The sequence below is a fragment of the Rattus rattus genome, chromosome 8 (genome assembly GCF_011064425.1).
Source record: "Rattus rattus isolate New Zealand chromosome 8, Rrattus_CSIRO_v1, whole genome shotgun sequence".
NCBI classification, from domain to species: Eukaryota; Metazoa; Chordata; class Mammalia; order Rodentia; family Muridae; genus Rattus; species Rattus rattus.
This window is the reverse complement of record NC_046161.1, coordinates 96,741,001-96,757,165: the sequence shown is the minus strand read 5'-3', so window position 1 is coordinate 96,757,165 and position 16,165 is coordinate 96,741,001. Positions and strand designations below refer to the sequence as shown.

General features: G+C 44.0%; 1 protein-coding gene across 6 annotated transcripts in view; it reads left to right on the top strand.

The window, feature by feature from the left end:
* Atp2c1 (ATPase secretory pathway Ca2+ transporting 1) overlaps nucleotides 1–16,165 on the top strand; it is a 107,692-nt gene that overhangs the window by 57,273 nt on the left and 34,254 nt on the right. For all 6 annotated transcript variants that reach the window (XM_032910424.1, XM_032910422.1, XM_032910426.1 and 3 more), the window contains 5 exons: nucleotides 1,743–1,804; nucleotides 3,029–3,137; nucleotides 13,366–13,521; nucleotides 14,314–14,382; nucleotides 15,174–15,249. In XM_032910424.1, coding sequence (XP_032766315.1) covers nucleotides 1,743–1,804; nucleotides 3,029–3,137; nucleotides 13,366–13,521; nucleotides 14,314–14,382; nucleotides 15,174–15,249 — 472 coding nt within the window. The remainder of the gene's footprint in view (nucleotides 1–1,742; nucleotides 1,805–3,028; nucleotides 3,138–13,365; nucleotides 13,522–14,313; nucleotides 14,383–15,173; nucleotides 15,250–16,165) is intronic.

The following is a 16,165-nucleotide window of genomic DNA, read 5'->3' as shown; positions in this document are numbered from 1 at the left end:
TCCACTGTTATTTTCTAACCTTATTAGTCTCGTTTGGTAATTAAAAGTTACTTTTTAATTATTGGTAATCCTTTACGCCCCTTCTAAAATTTTCCTCAGAAGGGGCGGTCATACTCCCTGTTCAGTATAGTCATTCAAACAGCCAAGGAGTGACAGCAGGCGGAGCGCTCTCTCCTAAGGGCTATTCCAAATAATCTGGACATGTCTCATGATTTCTCCTTTCTCAGCACTTAGGTCAGTTCAAGGCCAACATGGGCCACATGCTAACTATTGAAAACAGAAGAGGGGAAAAGGAAAAAGGGGGCAGAGAGGAATCAAACACTCCAGCCATGGCGTCAGGTTAACAATTTAAAAGCCTCAAAAATCATGAAAAGCTTTGTTTTTAAATTAATGTTTTTTTATGTAGATTTGATCCCTTTCCTCAGACATATCAAAACAGCAGCAAACTATTTTACAAACAAGTTAGAAACCATTCTTCAAATCATTTTTCCTTCTGCCCAGCCCTTCAAATCTCTGGCTATTCTGTATTGTCATACAAGTGATACCTCTTAATATAACTCTGTAGAAATAAAGACTGGTTGCTTCTGTTTGATTAGTTACTAGCGACTACAGTTGGTAATCTTGGTATTTTCTACCCATCCAGAGGTGTTTTTTTTTTTTTTTTGTTTGTTTTTGTTTTTTTTTTTTTTTTTTTTTTTTTTTTTTTTTTTTTTATAAAACTTCCAAATTCTTCACTATGGTTGGTGAATTTAGAGGAATATCTAGTAACGCCCTGTAGTTTCTAGTGTTGCTGCTGTTTGCCCTCTTTGTCGGTAGTGACTGATGTGGTTCTGAGATGCTCGTACATAACTGCGTTCTCACTTGAAGCAGCTGGTGATCGTTAGAGTTGGCAGTGCCAGCAAGCAGGTGTTTCACGAATATTTATCTTCATTTCCGCTTTTGCCCCTCAGCCTTTCAACTTTAGACCAAAATACTAGTGTGCATGTTACAAACAGGAGGCCAGGATAGACCAAAATACTAGTGTGCGTGTTACAAACAGGAGGCCAGGATAGACCAAAATACTAGTGTGCGTGTTACAAACAGGAGGCCAGGATAGACCAAAATACTAGTGTGCGTGTTACAAACAGGAGGCCAGGATAGCCGAGGCATCGCATGAGCACAGCTGCTGAGGGACCGTAGCTCAAGCAGCATGGTGAGACGGAAGACGTTTCTCAGCCTTAGCTGTCGGTTATGTGAGGCCTCTCAGAGGCTTCCCTTTCTCATAATTCAGGTTGATGAGAAAAGCGAGGGTCAGAATAGTTCAGCCACATTGTTCTTTCCCAACTAGTGTAGTTAGTGTGGGTTTAAGTCCTCATAGCAAATGTTACATACAGATTAATATTTTGGTTTCTTTGGTCACTAAATACCAAATGTAAAATTATCTTAAAAATGAGGCACAGTATCTTAACTTTTAATGTACTCTTGGACACAATAATTGGCTTTCATTTTCTCCTACACAATCTTAGACTTTTAAAATATGTAATCGGGAATATTTAATTCTCATAATTGCTTGATTACAATAATTTAGGGACAAGTTTTTATGGGTTAGGGATATACGGAAAAATAAATTAAGACATGAATGAATTGGAAGGAAATTTTAAGCAACAATTTTAGATTAATATTTTAGTCTAAAAGGACCATACATATTTGAATTTCTTTGTAAGTGTTTTTGTTAATATTAAATTCTACTTTTGTCTAAATAGGAATATCGTTCAGAAAAATCTTTAGAAGAATTAAGTAAACTTGTGCCACCAGAATGCCATTGGTACGTTCTTTTTATTTGAGAGTCGTACATCTTAAAAATTAGAAATTGAATGTGACTAGTTACAATAAACATTGTTGTTCCTGGTGTGTGTGTGTGTGTGTGTGTGTGTGTGTGTGTGTGTGTGTGTGTATGTGTAGAGACTGTTGAATATGAGAAGAAGAATCTCTCTGATCAGTATAGCAAACATCCTGCCATTGATGTTTTGAGATGGTTTTATTCAACAGACTTTTTCTCTTTTTTATTTGTGTGTGTGCATGCTCGTGTGTATGAGTGCAGGCATGTGTGCATGCTCGTGTGTATGAGTGCAGGCATGAATGGCCATGACACACCTGGGAAACAGAGAAATGTGTCAGATGTTGGCGTCTGACAGCTGCCTCTTTCACAGGTTCTGAGGCAGTCTTCTCTCCACCACCATATATTTTGACCCTTCTGGGAACTTCTGAGGACTCTGTGTTTCTGCCTTGTGTCTTCTGTAGGAGGGCAGGGACGTAGCTGATGGTCCTACTGTGTCCAGTTTGCTTGCCTGTGATTTAAGTGCTTCTTCACCTGTAGGTACTTACTCCTGTGCAGGAGTGGGTGTGTGCTACACTCTTCTAAGCAGATGTGAAGCAGTGTAATGAAATGCATCTCAAGACAGCCTCAGTGCTCGTGTGTGAAGAGTTAATCAGTGATCAGCTAGTTCCACCGACCCTTCCCCAGCACTGCAGTTTAATAAGATCACACAATTAATCAAATGATTACAGTTTAGGATTTTTTTTAAAGACAGGTCTCACTACGTAGCATTGATTGGACAAAAACTTGCAATATAGACCAGGCCATCTTCAAACTCAGGCCTACCTCTGCCTCACAAATGTGTTTAGTGCCTCACACGATGCTTAGTGTTTTTATTTTATTTTTAAAGATTAATTTTTAAACTATTTTTAAGTTATTTAAAGTCGTGTGTGTGTGTGTGTGTGTGTGTGTTGTGTGTTATGTGCATGATGTGTATGTGAATGCAGGTGTCTGAGGAGGAAGTAAGTGTTGGATTCTCTGGTGGTGAGTTAGAGGCAGTTGTCAGTTGTGTGTGCTTGGAGACCGTGTTTGGGTACTCAGTGAGAGCAGTGGCCACTGCTGACCACTCAGCCGTCTTTCCAGCCACAGACACCAAGTCACTGAAATTGAATGTAATTTTAAAGAGAAGCAGTATGGTTTTCTTACCATGATGGTTTCTGTTTCATGGTGCAGTGTTCGTGAAGGAAAATTGGAGCATACACTTGCCCGAGACTTGGTTCCAGGTGATACAGTTTGTCTCTCTGTGGGGGACAGGGTTCCTGCTGACTTACGCTTATTCGAGGTAAGTTTAGGGTACATGGGTATTGATTAATAGATTTAGCAGTCCTAATGATTAACACATAGTTATTTTGAAATGCTTAGTGTTCTGCCTGAAATAGTGACAAACACAAACATGTTTCCCTCCTCAAAAGGTAGCCACTTCTGCTGTAAAGTCTTTAGCGGTATCCATGTAGTCAGTTAGGATACTGTTATGAAAACCTGAGTTAGGTACTGTTGCAACAGAAAGATGATAGAATTTTGTTAGTTTGGGGATCCATCATGCATGAACACAGTAAGATGAACTCAAGAGGAGTTAAAAGTATAGAAACTGAGAGGAGAGACATGACCTCTGATGCAGCTGGAAACATGGAATGCCTCACACCGCATAGCAGCAGTGATGGAAGAGCGGCGTGGAGCAGGAAGGCAGGAGTGCGAACCTACGGGAGCGTGCGTCCCAGTAGAGCCCTGTCTCACTGTGGGGTCGTGAGACTGTCTGACTCAGGGCTCCGGTTCACCACACTGCCCGGCATCACCTGAGAATATCATATTGGCATCTTAGAAAAGAGCAAAGTAAAAAATCGAAGTATGATTTCTACTGAATGTGAATTTTATTTTCTCAGTAAGAGGCAGAGTTGCCTAACAGTGCATGCTCCCTCTCGAGGTGCATAGAAATCATCTGGGGTGTGATGGCTGGACATTCTGTGCATGTGACCAGTTCCTGCCCAGAGTGCTTTTCACCCACCTTTTTACAGAGTCATTAAAAATCCATTGTTTATATTTATGAGACCGTTTCTGTCAAATGGTGTCTTTAAACATAGATCAGGCTGGCTCTTAAAATATAGGTCCAGCTGCCCTTTCCTTTGTCCGCATATCATAGGCTTGAGGCCACCGTACTTGGCCTAAGCGTTATTGGAGATAGAATCCACATATATGGTAAGACATGCACAGTTGAAGTGTGACATTTAGTGTTCAGTCTGTTCAGAGCTGTGTAACTGTCATCACTTTCCAACTCCTCTCTCAGCACTCACTGTGTTCTTGTTTTTGATACTAATGTATGTTTATTCTTGACATTTCATTAATTTAAATATATAATACGCAGTTTTCTTTTCCTGTCTGTTTCACAGCATTTTTTTAGGCATATTATATAGTATATAGTACTCTATTACTTTTTATTGCCATATAATTTTTTGCTTTATGAATTTACTCATAGTAATTTAGTCCACTTATATTTGAAAGGATGCTTGTAGGGAAGGGAAGAGCTTCTGCTGTTTTGTTACTTATGTCACAGCAGCCCTGCTTTCTGTGGGAATGTGTTTGCAGACCCCTCCATGCATGAATTATTTTGTCTGAGAAAATTTTCTGTCACTCCAAATGTAGATATATAAAACATGCCTACAAATCAAGCATTGACAGATAATCAAAAAAATCCTTAAACCAACTCTTCAATATGTATATATAATTCCATTTACTAAAGGGAAATCAAGTTTACCAGTAAGATGGAAATACTATTTTTACCTACAGAATTAAATTTTGGGCTGCAGAGATGGCTTAGGGTTAAGAGCACTTGCTTCTCTTACAGAGAACTGGGTTTGATTCTGAGCACTCACATGCTGACTCACAATGATCAGTAACTCCAGTTTCTGGAGGTCTGCTGCTCTCTTGTGGCTGCTGTGAGTGCTAGCTAGTCCAACAGTGGCTGTCCACCAATGGAAGTCCAACAGTGGCTGTCCACCAATGGAAGTCCAACAGTGGCTGTCCACCAATGGAAGTCCAACAGTGGCTGTCCACCAATGGAATGTCCAAGAATGCATCCAGGAGCTGTTCAGTCCTTGAGGCTGGACATCTGCCTGGTCTTCAGTGTACACTGGAATCCCAGAGAAGTGGGTTGTAATGCCAGTGAAGGAATGGACTTGTTAGTGAGACTCAGAGTGAGGGCTAGAAGGGCAGTGAGAGAGAGAACACGCTTCTTTCTTTCATGTCCTTTATATAGACTGTCAGTGGAAGGTATGGCCCAGATTAAGTATGGATCTTCCCACATCAAACAATCCGGATTAAAGGTGCTTCTTCCTACATTAAAGATCTGGATTAGAAATTGGTCTTCTTACTTCAAATGATTTAGTCAAGATAAAAAATTCCTCATAGGTGTGTCCAGCAATTTGTGTTTTAATTAATTCCAGATGTTGTCAAGTTGGCAACCAAGAATAACCTCCACATGCCTGTTATATTTTTAGGGGTCATGCCTAGAATTTTTGTTTCCAGAGGGGAAAGTGCTCCTACCAAGAATCACAGCAAACATTCCATTGAACTGGAAGCCCAACCTTGTCCCTGGTGAGAACAGGAAGCAGAGAGTTTCCCAGTGAGGCACTAAGTTGGGGATAGTAGTGAATAGAAGTGTCCCCTTTTCACCCCTGATCTCTGGACCTGTGGATCCTGGTTTGGGGAGAAATGGAACCATGTATTAGATGCTGATTTAGCGCTATACTGCCTGCCCTCTGGAGAACCCTGCCCTGCCACCTAGTTGTCGGTGGAACTGTGTCTTCAAAAGGCCTGTCTGTCTTCCAGGCCAGCTGCTTTAGGACAGTAGGAAACAAGACAGGGGGAGTCCATGACCGTGGGTCCACTCTCATTTCTCCGGCTGAGAAGTGAGCAATCCAGTGTGGACTGCAGTGGTTATCTCAGTCCATGTATGGTGGTTTAGCAGATGCAGCATGTTTAGGAATTTGTAGCCAGAATGCGTGTCTCCTCCAGTAAGGACAAAGTGCTGTCGTCTCCATGGAGGAATTGCTGTCGTCTCCATGGAGGAAGGGCTCCAGTGTAGTTGTTGGCAGTCATCACAGCACACATGTAGGCCAATGCTAATAAAATAAAAATGAATAAATCTTTTAAAAAAGAATTAAATCCTGCCTGAGCAGTTGAACTTGCAAGATACAAAACATCTTGAACATTTTCCAGAATTGATCAGTATTTTCATTTTATAATCATTAATGCTGAGGATAACACTTTGCATAAACACATAGTACAAAATGGCACAAGTATATTCAGGGTTATTTCTGAAATTATTGAACATTTTGTCCCAATCCCAAGCCAAAATTCATGAAACAAGTTTTGTGAAACTCAGCAATTCACATAGTGATGTTTGAAATCAAGCATCTAATGCACTACAGTCCAAACCTATACTGATATGATACCTACTTGTTAAGGAATGAGAGTAGGGAAATTGAAAGTTTTCTTCATTAGTAGCCATTGTGTTTATGTAATAGCAGAAAACATTATATGTACAATAAAGACATTCTAATTCAAAACATAAGTGCTGAGGCCATGTCTAGGGCTGACGTGTGCTGTGATTGCAAAGTCCATGTTGCCTGTTTAGAACCAGGTAGCAGTGAGGGCACAACTCAACATGGATGAGTCCTGTCAGAGACAATTAGGGTTCACTATGTATTAGATGGGGAACGTATCTTCTGGTTATTGGATGTTCAGGAATCTTTTACTCTTGCCAGATTTTTCATGACCCTTAAAATTAAGGTGATCTCAGCTTCGGTTGTGACTCATAGTTTAAGAAGTTTGCTCTCTGGCTGAGGAGATAGTTGAGTGGGTTAGAGCACTGTAAGCAAGAAGGCCTGCGTTTGAATCTCCCAAAGCAAAGTCAAGCTAGGATTGTCTGCATATGTCTGTAACCCCAGAGTTATGGTGGAAACAGGCAGATCTAGGTGCTTGCTGGCCAGCTAGCAGAGCCATGGGTTAGTTTTTTTCCTGTTCTAATAAAATACTCTGATAAAAAACAGTTTAGGTCACAGTTCAAGGTTATAGTCCATCAGGGCAGGGAGTCAAGCTGTCAGGAGCCTGGAGCAGCTGACTACATTACGTCAGATGAGAGCAATAAGTGTATGCATGCTAGCACTCAGCTTGTTGTGATTTCTGTACACAGTTCTGAGGCCTCTTCCTAGGGAATGGTGCCACCTGAAGTTGGTAGGTCCTCCCACCTCAGTTCATGTAATCAACATCATACCCTACAGCAGTGGTTGTCAACCTTCCTCATGCTGTATGTGGCCTTTAATATGGTTCCTTATATTGTTTAACCCAATCACAAAATTATTTCATTGCTGTTATGAATCGTAATGTAAATATCTGATAATGCAGGGTATCTCATGTATACCCTCCCTCCCCACCCAAAAAGGAGTCATGACCTACCTATTTAGAACTGCTGCCCTGTAGACATGCTTAGAAGCCCATCTCCTAAGAGATTCTAGGGTCTGTCAAGGTGAGGACACTAGTCATCACAGTGAACTTTTAGTTCATTGAGAAACCTTGCTTCAAAAATGGGGTGGAGAATACATTCTATCCCCTCACAAGGAAATGTGCCTAGTGGATTTCTGAGAAGCATCCTCCAGTCCTCTGGGAGAGTAGCAAGTACCCCTAACTTCTAAGCCAGCTCTCTAAACCTCTGTTTTGGATTTTGATAAGAATTATTGTTAATTTTTTTGTGACTCCATTAAATAATGATAGGACTTGATTTTCTTGCTTTTTTTTTTTTTAAAGATTTTTGTCATCTGCCTGGCCACAACACTTTTTCTTTCTTTCTCCTTAATAGTGTGTCTCACTGGGGATGGGTGGAGCTTCCTGATGATTTGGATTGGGGTTTTTCACCAAGCTTGGGAGTTGCCAGCCGTTATGTACACAGGCGGTCTGTCTACCTGTCTGCTCCTCCTCTTCTGCAGTGCTCGGAACGCATTGTTTTGGTTGATAGTGTCTCACACAGACCCAGTGTCTCACACAGACCCAGTGTCTCACACAGACCCAGTGTCTCACACAGACCCAGTGTCTCACACAGACCCAGTGTCTCACACAGACCCAGTGTCTCACACAGACCCAGTGTCTCACACAGACCCAGTGTCTCACACAGACCCAGTGTCTCACACAGACCCAGTGTCTCACACAGACCCAGTGTCTCACACAGACCCAGTGTCTCACACAGACCCAGTGTCTCACACAGACCTAGTGTCTCACACAGACCCAGTGTCTCACACAGACCCAGTCTCTCAACCAGACCCAGTGTCTCACACAGACCCAGTGTCTCACACAGACCCAGTGCCTCACACAGACCCAGTGTCTCACACAGACCCAGTGTCTCACACAGACCCAGTGTCTCACACAGACCCAGTGTCTCACACAGACCCAGTGTCTCACACAGACCCAGTGTCTCACACAGACCCAGTGTCTCACACAGACCCAGTGTCTCACACAGACCCAGTGTCTCACACAGACCCAGTGTCTCACACAGACCCAGTGTCTCACACAGACCCAGTGTCTCACACAGACCCAGTGTCTCACACAGACCCAGTGTCTCACACAGACCCAGTGTCTCACACAGACCCAGTGTCTCACACAGACCCAGTGTCTCACACAGACCCAGTGTCTCACACAGACCCAGTGTCTCACACAGACCCAGTGTCTCACACAGACCCAGTGTCTCCAGACAGACCCAGTGTCACAGACCCCACAGACCCAGTGTCTCACACAGACCCAGTGTCTCACACAGACCCAGTGTCTCACACAGACCCAGTGTCTCACACAGACCCAGTGTCTCACACAGACCCAGTGTCTCACACAGACCCAGTGTCTCACACAGACCCAGTGTCTCACACAGACCCAGTGTCTCACACAGACCCAGTGTCTCACACAGACCCAGTGTCTCACACAGACCCAGTGTCTCACACAGACCCAGTGTCTCACACAGACCCAGTGTCTCACACAGACCCAGTGTCTCACACAGACCCAGTGTCTCACACAGACCCAGTGTCTCACACAGACCCAGTGTCTCACACAGACCCAGTGTCTCACACAGACCCAGTGTCTCACACAGACCCAGTGTCTCACACAGACCCAGTGTCTCACACAGACCCTCACACAGACCCAGTGTCTCACACAGACCCAGTGTCTCACACAGACCCAGTGTCTCACACAGACCCAGTGTCTCACACAGACCCAGTGTCGCACACAGACCCAGTGTCTCACACAGACCCAGTGTCTCACACAGACCCAGTGTCTCACACAGACCCAGTGTCTCACACAGACCCAGTGTCTCACACAGACCCAGTGTCTCACACAGACCCAGTGTCTCACACAGACCCAGTGTCTCACACAGACCCAGTGTCTCACACAGACCCAGTGTCTCACACAGACCCAGTGTCTCACACAGACCCAGTGTCTCACACAGACCCAGTGTCTCACACAGACCCAGTGTCTCGCACAGACCCAGTGTCTCGCACAGACCCAGTGTCTCGCACAGACCCAGTGTCTCGCACAGACCCAGTGTCTCGCACAGACCCAGTGTCTCACACAGACCCAGTGTCTCGCACAGACCCAGTGTCTCGCACAGACCCAGTGTCTCACACAGACCCAGTGTCTCACACAGACCCAGTGTCTCACACAGACCCAGTGTCTCACACAGACCCAGTGTCTCACACAGACCCAGTGTCTCACACAGACCCAGTGTCTCACACAGACCCAGTGTCTCACACAAACCCAGTGCCCCACACAAACCCAGTGTCACACACAAACCCAGTGTCTCACACAGACCCAGTGTCTCACACAGACCCAGTGTCTCACACAGACCCAGTGTCTCACACAGACCCAGTGTCTCACACAGACCCAGTGTCTCACACAGACCCAGTGTCTCACACAGACCCAGTGTCTCACACAGACCCAGTGTCTCACACAGACCCAGTGTCTCACACAGACCCAGTGTCTCACACAGACAGACCCAGTGTCTCACACAGACCCAGTGTCTCACACAGACCCAGTGTCTCACACAGACCCAGTGTCTCACACAGACCCAGTGTCTCACACAGACCCAGTGTCTCACACAGACCCAGTGTCTCACACAGACCCAGTGTCTCACACAGACCCAGTGTCTCACACAGACCCAGTGTCTCACACAGACCCAGTGTCTCACACAGACCCAGTGTCTCACACAGACCCAGTGTCTCACACAGACCCAGTGTCTCACACAGACCCAGTGTCTCACACAGACCCAGTGTCTCACACAGACCCAGTGTCTCACACAGACCCAGTGTCTCACACAGACCCAGTGTCTCGCACAGACCCAGTGTCTCACACAGACCCAGTGTCTCACACAGACCCAGTGTCTCACACAGACCCAGTGTCCACACAGACCCAGTGTCTCACACAGACCCAGTGTCTCACACAGACCCAGTGTCTCACACAGACCCAGTGTCTCACACAGACCCAGTGTCTCACACAGACCCAGTGTCTCACACACAGACCCAGTGTCTCACACAGACCCAGTGTCTCCACACAGACCCAGTGTCTCACACAGACCCAGTGTCTCACACAGACCCAGTGTCTCACACAGACCCAGTGTCTCACACAGACCCAGTGTCTCACACAGACCCAGTGTCTCACACAGACCCAGTGTCTCACACAGACCCAGTGTCTCACACAGACCCAGTGTCTCACACAGACCCAGTGTCTCACACAGACCCAGTGTCTCACACAGACCCAGTGTCTCACACAGACCCAGTGTCTCACACAGACCCAGTGTCTCACACAGACCCAGTGTCTCACACAGACCCAGTGTCCCACACAGACCCAGTGTCTCACACAGACCCAGTGTCTCACACAGACCCAGTGTCTCACACAGACCCAGTGTCTCACACAGACCTATGTCTCCACACAGACCCAGTGTCTCACACAGACCCACACAGACCCAGTGTCTCACACAGACCCAGTGTCTCACACAGACCCAGTGTCTCACACAGACCCAGTGTCTCACACAGACCCAGTGTCTCCACACAGACCCAGTGTCTCCACACAGACCCAGTGTCCACAGACCCAGTGTCTCACACAGACCCAGTGTCCCACACAGACCCAGTGTCTCCACACAGACCCAGTGTCTCCACACAGACCCAGTGTCAGTCCACACAGACCCAGTGTCCTCACACAGACCCAGTGTCCCCACACAGACCCAGTGTCTCACACAGATCCAGTGTCTCACACAGACCCAGTGTCTCACACAGACCCAGTGTCACACAGACCCAGTGTCACACAGACCCAGTGTCTCACACAGACCCAGTGTCTCACACAGACCCAGTGTCTCACACAGACCCAGTGTCTCACACAGACCCAGTGTCTCACACAGACCCAGTGTCTCACACAGACCCAGTGTCTCACACAGACCCAGTGTCTCCCACAGACCCAGTGTCTCCCACAGACCCAGTGTCTCCCACAGACCCAGTGTCTCCCACAGACCCAGTGTCTCGTACAGACCCAGTGTCTCACACAGACCCAGTGTCTCACACAGACTGTGTCACTCACACAGGTCCTGCAACTGTGCTCCTTTTCTTACTATCTTTTTCATTCTGCTCTTTGGACTAGTGATTTCTTATTTAATTTTTATTATTATGGGCATTTTTTTCTTTGTGTATATCTGGACACCAGGTATACCTGCTGCCCATGAAGGTTAGAAGAGGACATTTGATCTTCTGGTCCTGGAGTTACAGATAGACATGAACCTTCAAATGGGTGCTGGGATTTGAACTCAGGGTCTCGGGAAGAGCAGCCAGTGCTCTTAACCGCTCAGCCATCTCTCCAGCCTCTAGACAAGTGATTTTTAATTGTTTCATCTTCCAGATTATTGATTGCTTTTTAAAAAAATTAAATTTTAATATTGATCCTCCTCTAGGTAACTTACTCAATTTTTATTTTCACTTTCTGGTTGTTATGCTATTGATCGATTGAACTGTGTCATGTCTTATATAAACCAGGCCCTCATGAACCCTAGGTAGGTGCTCTACCATTCAGCTATAGACCAAGCCTTAGCCCCATGGCTTCTAATTATTTTCCTTATGCATTTTTTCTTGATATTTTCTATAAATTGTTTGTTGTTTTTGTTCTTTGAGCATAGTTATCCTTTTCTAGTCTCAGTTTGGTGTCTAAGCTTCCTCACAGAATAGAATGCTTTTGTCACTTAGTTTCTTTCTGATAAAATTGGCCATACTAAAGATTCTTAAATTCAGTTTATTATTTTATTTTTTGGGCATTGGTGTTTGCCTCATATATGTTGGTATAACATTGCATGCCTGGTTCCTGCAGAGGCTGAGTGAGAGCATTACATTCCTTGGAGTTGGAGTCACAGACATGCGTGAGCTGCCACACTGAGGACCAACCTGGGACTTTGGAAGAGCAGCACGTGCTCTTAGCTGCTCAGTGATGTCTCCCACCCCCAAGGCCACATTTCCTAACTATGTTTCTGTGGGGTGGTATAAGATTATCTCTGGGGGATGGCAGATAGTAGCCATGTTTAAAAAATCTTTATCAAAACATTTCAAAATTGTAGGAACCTTTTTCTTCATTAAGCACTCAAGTCAGAAAGTCAGCAATTTATAGCAATTATTAAAGGATAAAATCAACTTCACAACCTATAAAATATTATTTATGTGTTTATATATGTGTGGGTGCCCATGTTTGTGTCTTTGGAGACAAGAGATCGACCTTGGATGCCATTCCTCAGGTGCAGTCCACGTTGTTTTTTTAAGACAAGGCATCTCATTGGGTCCCGAGGCATCAGATTAGCCTGTGGTTGCTGGCCAGTGAGCCCTAGGCTCCTGTGAACACATCCAGCCCACGCCACCGAGCCTGACTTTGTATGTGCTTTCTGGGACTCAGAGTCAGATTCTCCTAGGGTGAGGGGGAGGAGGAGGTTTTGTCCTTCCCATGGGGCTGAGTCTCTGGTCTTTGACATAATTGTGCCCCTGTCGGCAGCACAGCCACCCACTCCTGCACTCACTGAGGGCTCCCTTCGCGCCTTACACTTGGGAATAGTCTTTTGTGGGTTCTAGGTCACATAAATGACACGTTCCTCACCTAAAATGCTCGTTTCTGTGCTTAGAAAGGAGAACACTTTGACAGGACAACACTAAGCAGTAATGTTTTGTTAGAAAAACTTTGATTCATAGCTGTAGTTTCAGGTGTTTGGCTGCATTTCGAATTTTAGGCTAACCTGTCCCTATGGTGAGCATTCTTTGTTTCATGTGTCAGATTTCGTTGACTTCATTTAACATATATGGTTATACTGACCTGATCTTTTGTCTTAAAGTAGTGGATATGAAACAAGTTGTAGCTAATGGCTGGATGTGCATATTGGAAGAGGCTGTGGTCCTGAACTTTGATGTGTGAAATGTCCTTGAAAGGTCTCGTAACTTAAGTTGATGGAGCACTTGTTTTTCAAGGCCGTGGATCTTTCCATCGACGAGTCTAGCTTGACAGGAGAGACAACTCCTTGTTCTAAGGTGACCGCTCCTCAACCAGCTGCTACCAATGGGGATCTTGCATCAAGAAGTAACATTGCCTTCATGGGGACTCTGGTCAGATGTGGCAAAGCAAAGGTGAGCATTTCCCTTGAAAAGCAGTTTCTTCACTAAGTAAAATTTCCTATCTTTTAAGAACATTTTAAAAGATACCTATGCGTGCGTACGTGTGTGTGTGTGTGTGTGTGTGTGTGTGTGTGTGTGTGTGTGTGTACTCATGGGCTCCCTGGGGTGTGCACAGAGGTTAGAGGACAACTCTGGGAGTTACTTGTTTCTACCTCTGTAGCTGCAAGGGCTCAAATGCAAGCCTTCAGTCTTGGCTGTAGGAGCCTTTATTTGCTGAGCTTTACTACTGACCAATCTTTTCTCTATTTTTTTTTTGTTATTTTTATTTTTTAATATAGTATTGATTATAATGTTCTGATCACATATTTTTCACTTAATGATGTATTTCAGCTATTTTGTTTCTTGGTTTCTAATATTTTACCAACATAAAAGTCACCATTCGTTTTTGGGAGTGGGAGTGGAGTGGTGGACAAGATGTAGCAGTAAGTGTTTATTGAGCATAAGACATTTACATTTTAAGATATGAGCCTCACATCCAGGTCAGTTTGTTTCTCAGGTTTGTATTTTAAAGGAGTAAATATTAATAAGAGTAACACAAACATGTAAATTTGCAAAGGAATACAAGAGTGAATGAATATATAATATCAAGTCTGGAGGTAAGACTAAAGAAAGGAAAGACCTTTGTTTTCTTCTCTACCTCTTCCCTAACCCCTTCCCTTTTGTTTGTTTGTTTGTTTGTTTGTTTGTTTAAGTAGTGGTGATTCCATCGGAATAGAAATGAAATTTCCCCATTTTCCCCTTTAGGGTATTGTCATTGGAACAGGAGAGAATTCCGAATTTGGAGAGGTCTTTAAGATGATGCAGGCAGAAGAAGTGAGTATTTACTATGTCAGTGTTTTGTTTGAAATCTGTAATTTTCTATCTTTAGTAGGAAAGTGTTTATAGATCTTGGATATACTGTTGAAAGCTGTGTCTTCCTCAAGATGTTGCTCTTTGTGTTTGCTTATAAACAAGACTGAAATCCTGCAATTGAAAGGGTTTGAGTTTACATTGTGAATATTCTAAAAGTTGTTGATTTTTATTCATTGTTTATGTTAAAAAGATTTATAGCCAACATACTGTGTAGTATGCACTGAGCTCATGTTCTGTCACTGCACCCTTACCCCAGGACTGCTCAGATCACTTCTTCTACCCACGCTTTTAACACAACTGTGTGTGTGTGTGTGTGTGTGTGTGTGTGAGTGCTGTGTCCTTCCAGAATCATGTGGATTTCTTGGCCAGCCTCCCAAGACTCTAGTGTAGGCTGTGGCATGGAGCAAGAAGCTGGTCAGTGAGTGATCACTGAGCAGGGCAGAGCAGCGAGGCACAGGATAAACAGAAACAGGTTTTACTAGCACATTTGGGTACAGAGAGGAACGCTAGAAAATGGCAGGAACGACTGATCGTAATGAAGTCACGGAGAAGGGCAGAAGACATTAACTCAGTGGGATACATGGCCTGCACTGTGTGAGCATGGGCCTCAGTTTCTTCAGTGAAGGTGCGAGTGTTAACCTTTAGGAGAGTCGTGTGCTTAGCTCAGGAGTGTGCACTTCAAGAACTCCACAGAACTTCACAGAAGATGCATTCCATTCACCTTACTGTGGTATCTTCTCCAATTTGTCAAGGCACCAAAAACCCCCCTGCAGAAGAGCATGGACCTTTTGGGCAAGCAGCTGTCCTTTTACTCCTTTGGTATAATAGGTAAGAGAAGAGTGAGTATGTACACATTCTTTACCTGGCTTTTCTTTCTTTTCTTTCTATTTTTTTGTATGTGTTTATATATTTAGTTTTCTTGGACATGTATGTGTACATGTTTGGAGGCCAGAGGACAACTTGTGGAAGTCAGTTCTCCGTCCGCACGTGACTTCGAGGGATTGAACTCCTGTTGTTTGACATGACAGCTCCCTTGCCCACTGAGCCATTTCATTGGCTTTTTGCGTTTTCTGTTTTGAATGTGGAGGGTTGAATTATTTTGCTCCCATGTTTCCTTTTTGCTTAGTACTTATTTTTAAAATTATAAAACTGACTCTGGAAACAGATAAGACCGGAATTGTGTAATTCCTGTGTATAGTCAGTGAGCATTTCTCTAAACACTTAGTATTTGTCTTTCTAGCTATGCTAGTGTCGATGGCTCTTTGTTTTATTTCCCTTCCTCTTCTCCTCTCTTCCTTTCCTTTCCTACTGCTCTCCTCCCTCCCTCCCTCCCTCCCTCCTTCCCTCCTTCTCTCCCTCCTTCCCTCCCTCCCTCCCTTCTATTTCAGATATTCTACCGTGAACATCTTGTTGCTAAGTTGATAATGAGCCAAAGCAGATTTAAAGACAGTGTTGTATTCTGTTTTCTAAGTGGCGCCTTTTCAGTTTTTTACTTAGGATTTTCATAGACGTATTCTTCCAGTGCAGATCATTAATAATAGCATATGGTAACCATTGTTCATTTCATCCGGATATACTTTTAGAAGTAAAATTATTGAAGTAACAGGTATCTCAGTAATTTTAAGTTTTGATCATCCTAAGAATCTCCTGTGCTCATATTTATAAATATGTTTTCTTTAAGAATATCACTATAAATTAATTTCTTGTTTTTTAAAGTTTTGCTTAGCTTTTGTTTTTGTGCTGG